The following is a 6,000-nucleotide window of genomic DNA, read 5'->3' as shown; positions in this document are numbered from 1 at the left end:
TGTGATCAATTGTGTTAAATGCTGCATTTAGATGTAGTAAAACCAGTGGCCTGTACTACGAAGGGCATTTAACCAAATCAGACTTAACCCGGAGGTAATTTGCGAACGCAAGGTTGACAAAATCAGGTTGACTCAATCGGGGCTAAACAGTACTACTAATATATATATATATATATTACTAAAAATGCGATAAAACTAACCTTGTTTCTTCTTCGAAAAGCAGAGACTCGAAAGCAGCAGATATTTATGGGCGTGTGTTAACTGCGCAAGCTCGTTCGCTACTTAACTCGGGTAGGACATTTTCATGGGTAGGAAATAATTTCAGAACACCTGCATTGTCTTCGGAGAAATTGTAGTTGGAGGGGCGGTGCTCATATAGGGCTGGCTTACGCAGAAACCTCAACTTAACCAAGAACAAAAACTGCTCGGAGCAGTTTTGAGACTTAGTGTAAATTGCCATGGCAGCATGCCTCGACTAAAACCTACCCACCTTTCGTAGTACAGGTTAATCGCGAAGTTACACCTCACGTCATCAAGTTACTCGCAAAGTTACCCCGATAAGCCAGTAAACCTGTTTCGTAGTACAGGCCACGGGACTTTGCCTGAATCACTGTTTTGCTGGATAGCAATCTCGGTGCTGTGGTAAGGGTGGAAACCTGACTAAAGTCTGTCAAAACAACCACTTGTGTTTAAGAGCAGGATTAGTTTATTGAAAACAGCATACTCAATTATCTTTCCAAAGAAGGGAAGATTTGAAATTGGCCTATAATTTTTTAGTATGGAAGCATCAAGACTTTTTTTTTTTTATGGAGGGACTTAATGCTTGCAGTTACTACTACTAACACAAGGCCTTTTTTGTGAAAATGTTCACTAGGGCACCTTTCTTTGGAACCAAATGAAGGATTTTGATCTTTCTTATTGTATGACATGGCGAATGACCCTGTTCCGTGTTGGTGTTATTGTTCCAGACTTTGTTACAGGGAGACGTTACAACAGATGTCTGCATGCCATAACTCATTTATTATTCCTTTCCTGTCTCTCCTTCTGCTTCTTTAGTCCCCCATCCACCTTAGCTTATCTTTGTGCATGTCAGTGTATTAGCCAGATTTTGAAACTTTTCATTCAAATATATTTATCCCTACAGCTGAATAGCCCTGAATGCACAACCAATTAAGGCAAGAACTCATGGGGACAGAACAAGGCTGGGAAAGGTATAGATCTTTGAAGTCATTGCTCTGCTCCCATGCTTGTTCACAAATGATGTAAAATTAAATTTGCTTTCCATTTATGTTGATAACAAATAGCAGTTGCATCCAGTGTGGGTTTGTTTTCATGCCAGTTGTTGTTTGAGGTGTGCTGCACATTCAACAGTCTTTTTTTGGTGTAAGAACATAAGAACATAAGAACTATACAAACAAGAGGAGGCCATTCGGCCCATAGAGCTCGCTCGGGGAGAACTTAACTAATAGCTCAGAGTTGTTAAAATCTTATCTAGCTCTGATTTAAAGGAACCCAAGGATTCAGCTTGCACTATGTTATCAGGAAGACTATTCCATACTCTGACTACACGCTGTGTAAAGAAGTGCTTCCTTAAATCCAGTTTGAAATGTTCTCCCGCTAATTTCCACCTATGGCCACGAGTTCTTGTATTTGTCTTGTATTTGAACTAATGCTGAAGTGTGTTGATCCAAAGAAATGCATTAGTGTAATTTGTTTGCTTCTATGTTCTATTCCAAGCAGTTTTGGTAGTAGTTTTACTCCCACTTCCCGTGCTCTGTAATATTTCTCTATGTCATGTACAACTCCTTTTTACTCTGCTATTGCTTGTCATGCCAACTCCGTAGTATAGAAGTATGAGTTATTGGAACTTTTATGAGTCTGGGAGGTTTAACTTTCATTTTTGCTTTCAATAGCCTTCAATTAGAAATGATTCAGCACAACACAGGCATGCAGAGGAGTCAGTGGCAGAAAGGCAGACAACTTCCAGCCAGCACCAGAGTGATTTATGGACATAGCCCTGTGTCATCGGGGGCGGAGTCAGATGTAGAGAGCAGCAGCACTGAGAGTGAGAACGTAAGGGAGAATATGGCTGCATTATCATCATATACAACTTATCATGCAAAAACAGCCATATTGTTTTTTAACTTGTCTTGCTCCTTAGTCCCATTCCCAACATGCAGAGGTGGAGCCCAGAAGAGGCCTGGCCTCTCCCTCCATTCTGAGGCAGCGAATCGCAGAGCTTGATCAGCAGAGGGAGGAGCTGAAGATAGAAGTATGGAAATAAGCTTATAACCTAAATCTTGCCTAAAATTCAGGGGGAAATATACATTTATGCATTTGTTTGGCACTTGAGTCACTGGAGCAAAAGAAATGGAAAAAGTCATTTTGTGTTTAAGCAAAATATGTTTTTTAATCTAAAAATGCTATATTATTGTAAATGTATCGTTTATGTTCTTTCAATGTTTCTAAAGTGTCTGCATATCCTTCTTTACAGATGCAGCTCGAGGTGGCCTTATTGTGCGGGGAGCTACAGACTGAGAGGGAGCGACTTTGCAGACACATGCAGCAAATGCAGAAGCTGCAGGAGGAAGGAAAGCTGAGGGCTTCACAACGGCAGCTCAAGAGGCAGCAGGTGCATCTTCTGCAGAAAGCAGATTGCATCCAGATATGCATCTAGATTTGCATGTCACAATGAACAAATGTAGAGGAATTCAACAATCAACTTAAAATAATTATATTTTATGTATGTGACAGATGGTTTATCCAAAGTAACATATATTGTTTGAGAAACAGGATCAGACAGTCCCTGGATTAAGTCCTAGCAAAGGAATCGAACTTGGGTCTCAGTGGTGTGAGCACTGAATTTTAATCAATAGACCACCATATGGCTATTCTGTTTTAGGAGCGAGCTGCCCTGGAGCAGGAGCGGGAACGAGTGGGAGAGCTGAAGAGGCACTGTGAGAAGAAGGAGACGCACATTTTATCCCAGCCGGAGAGCCAGAGAGAGCAGCTACTATTCCAGCTGCAGCAAGTAACTCCTGATCTTTCGACTGTGTGTCACATCTGCTTTTTTCTCCTTTTGCTAACAATTTATTTGTCAGTTATCTGTTTCTCTGCCTTGCACCCCTACCTCTCACACAAAAAATGAACACAACAAGTTGTATAAGTTTAGTAATAATTATGTGTCTGGCACTAGATGTTCATTCATTTAATATGACACCCAGACTGCATAAGATACTTAAGGGCTTCAATGTTGCTATTTCATTACAGTGATTACACAAAACAGATTGGACAATATTGTGTTGGACAGTATTGTATCAAAGAAATTGTGGCAATTGGATGGCTTGGTGGCCTTTCCAGAGACATTTGAAGATGACTTGCCTAAGCACATTACAATTAAGAATGTTATTTATGTAACTGAATTTTATTAATTATTTCTTTCTTTCATGTTTGTATTCATGCCTCCATATGTTCTCCTTCAATTAGCATTTGCTCCTTCTCATTGTTCCTTTTAGGAGAAAGAAGCCATAGAGATAGCAGTGAGGAGCTTTGAGGACATGGAGTTCCAATTTCTGGAGCGAGAAAGTGGGGTTGTGGAGGAGGAGGAAGAGAGTGATAGTGAGAGGGAGAGAGAGATGTCTCGCCACCAGCATGCTGTCAACACTGCTCAGGTAACTGAGATAGGGACCATTCACATGAGGGAAGAGTCAAGTATGCCAAGCGTTTTGTTGGAGGAATACAATTTGATGGTCATGTGAGTCGAATATATTTTCTGTACTCACTACAGCACACTTTACTTTCTGTATGATGCATTTTTGTATTAAATCTAAACCGTTCTTCTAAACACGTGTCACAGCTTTCCTTATCTATATCTCATTGAGAGGAAAGCTACAGTCAATGGTCGTATCCTGGCAACAATAATTCAGAACTTTGTCAGTCTGATGATGGAGAAAATACAGTGGTACCTCGACCCACGGACAGTCCTTTTCGCGAACAAATCGGGTTATGGACCAGATGTTCAAAAAAATTTTGTACCGGTTTGCGAACCGTGTTTCAGGCTGTGAACACACAAACATCGGCCAAAAGTGCCCCAAAGAACCACCCAAAACACAAAGAAGTGTACATTATGCCCAGGAACGGTTGTGGAATGTATAAAAAACTTGTTGTAGATGTATATCTTTACTATATCTCTTCAGAGGTGAAACAAGAAAAAATAGAGAGAGAGAACGTTCTGTTATAGTGGTACCTTTCAGTGATTGATAAACATGTTTGTGATGGTTTTTAACAGTCACATAGCTATACATAAAATTACAATACTATATTAATAACATAAATTATTAAATAACTCCTATTGAAGTGTTATAATCTCCATTCACACATGGTGGCAACTGCATATTGTTTGTTTGCAGTACAAACAAAATTCATCGCCATACAATGTGTCGCATCACGAAATGTACATAAAAATTTTAGGCATATGAAAATAATGTACAGTATAATAAAAAAAAATCACATTTTTGAAATTACTGTATTGTTTTTGGCTGTTACTCAGTCTTTTAATGTTAATTGTTCAGTTTTTTTTGTGGTTCTTTTCCATGTTTTGGCGTGTTTATAGCAACCAGCCCGCCAACAAGTGTATGCTCAGTGGTACTGTTTTATTCAATTTAGCATTATTTGTTTATAATTAAGGTTATTTTAATTTAAGTATATATTCTTGGTCACAGAAAAACATAAAAAATTGAAAAATTCAGTGTTTCTGAGGTTTGAACAAATTATTTGTTTGAAGGTTTGAACATTATTTTAAATGGGAAAAATTGATTCAGGTGGCAAACTTTTCGGGTCACAAACTGTGTCCTTGAACGAATTAAATCCGTGAGCCAAGGTACCACTGTATTTAGGAATTTCTGTGGTAAGGCTGACCAGGGAATGGAGGAGGTGGGCGAGTGGAAGTCTAAGTAGCTTTACTGGCCTTGTTTTAAGGAACAATCTATTTCAGGCTATAACTATCACATTTTCAATTATTCTATAGAATATTCAGTAACATTTTACTTAAGAGGGTACAAAAATGTTATTATGCAATTGCTTATGTATTAACCACATGCTACGTCTTTGTTACATTCTGATCTCATGTTTTTTCATCATTAATAATTCGTAACATCTTTTATGAAGTAATTACTATATTTGTTACTATATCTCTTAATTCTGTGAATCTTTGTGAACTATTGAATGTACTACTGAAGTAGCAAATAATGAATAACACATGTGAAATACTAATCTCATGTTAGTTCATCATTAATGAATCATAACATACCTTTTATCTCAAGTAGTGACTATATTTGTTCATGATTTGTTCTTCAGTAGTAACTCTGTTAATACTAGCAGTGAGTGGACCATGAGGGTAGACCTGGGGAGGCAGCTCCAATTCCCCAGGGAGATTGTAGAGACGTCGCTCCGGCCAGACCTAGTCATGTGGTCAGAACCACGTAAGACCATTCTGTTAGTGGAGCTTACAGTCCCATGGGAGGAGGGTATGGAGGCTGCTAATGAACGGAAGCATTCCAAGTATATGGACCTGGTGGAGAGTTGTAAGGAGGCTGGCTGGAAAGCTATCTTGTGCCCCGTCGAAGTGGGATGTAGGGGCTTCGTTGGATCCTCAACAATGCGCCTCCTCAGAGACATTGGATGCACAGGAGTGGGGTGTCGGAGAGCCATCAAAGAGTTGGCAGAAGAAGCAGAGAAGGGCAGTTTTTGGCTGTGGTTGAGGAGAAAGGATAGGGATTGGGGGTCAAATAATACCTAGGGCATCTGCAGGGGGTGACTGGGGAAATCCCAGTCATCGCTCCGCCACCATGAGATGTACTGGGGTTAAAGGAGCGAAACATCAATGACTGGTGGTCCCCAGCTGATGACCCATCTATGCCCAGAGAGGTGGATAGAGGAGGACATATGAAAAGGCACTGGTGGAGGTGCGACAAGCAGCAATGCTCTGCAGGTAAACCACCA

General features: G+C 39.9%; 1 protein-coding gene across 2 annotated transcripts in view; it reads left to right on the top strand.

Annotated features, from left to right (window-relative positions):
• Window positions 1-258: 258 nt before the first annotated feature.
• Window positions 259-6,000, top strand: part of LOC140587441 (pleckstrin homology-like domain family B member 2) — a 28,127-nt gene continuing 22,385 nt past the window's right edge. Inside the window, exons 1-6 of one of the 2 annotated variants that reach the window (XM_072708705.1) lie at window positions 259-1,211; window positions 1,914-2,073; window positions 2,162-2,272; window positions 2,495-2,632; window positions 2,903-3,052; window positions 3,516-3,671. In XM_072708705.1, coding sequence (XP_072564806.1) covers window positions 1,159-1,211; window positions 1,914-2,073; window positions 2,162-2,272; window positions 2,495-2,632; window positions 2,903-3,052; window positions 3,516-3,671 — 768 coding nt within the window. In that variant the 5' untranslated portion in view covers window positions 259-1,158. The remainder of the gene's footprint in view (window positions 1,212-1,913; window positions 2,074-2,161; window positions 2,273-2,494; window positions 2,633-2,902; window positions 3,053-3,515; window positions 3,672-6,000) is intronic. The other variant, XM_072708706.1, reaches the window with a different exon arrangement.

This window comes from Paramormyrops kingsleyae, unplaced genomic scaffold (genome assembly GCF_048594095.1).
Source record: "Paramormyrops kingsleyae isolate MSU_618 unplaced genomic scaffold, PKINGS_0.4 ups239, whole genome shotgun sequence".
NCBI lineage: Eukaryota > Metazoa > Chordata > Actinopteri > Osteoglossiformes > Mormyridae > Paramormyrops > Paramormyrops kingsleyae.
Note: the sequence above shows the minus strand (reverse complement) of the source record. Positions and strands in the feature narration are given on the sequence as shown.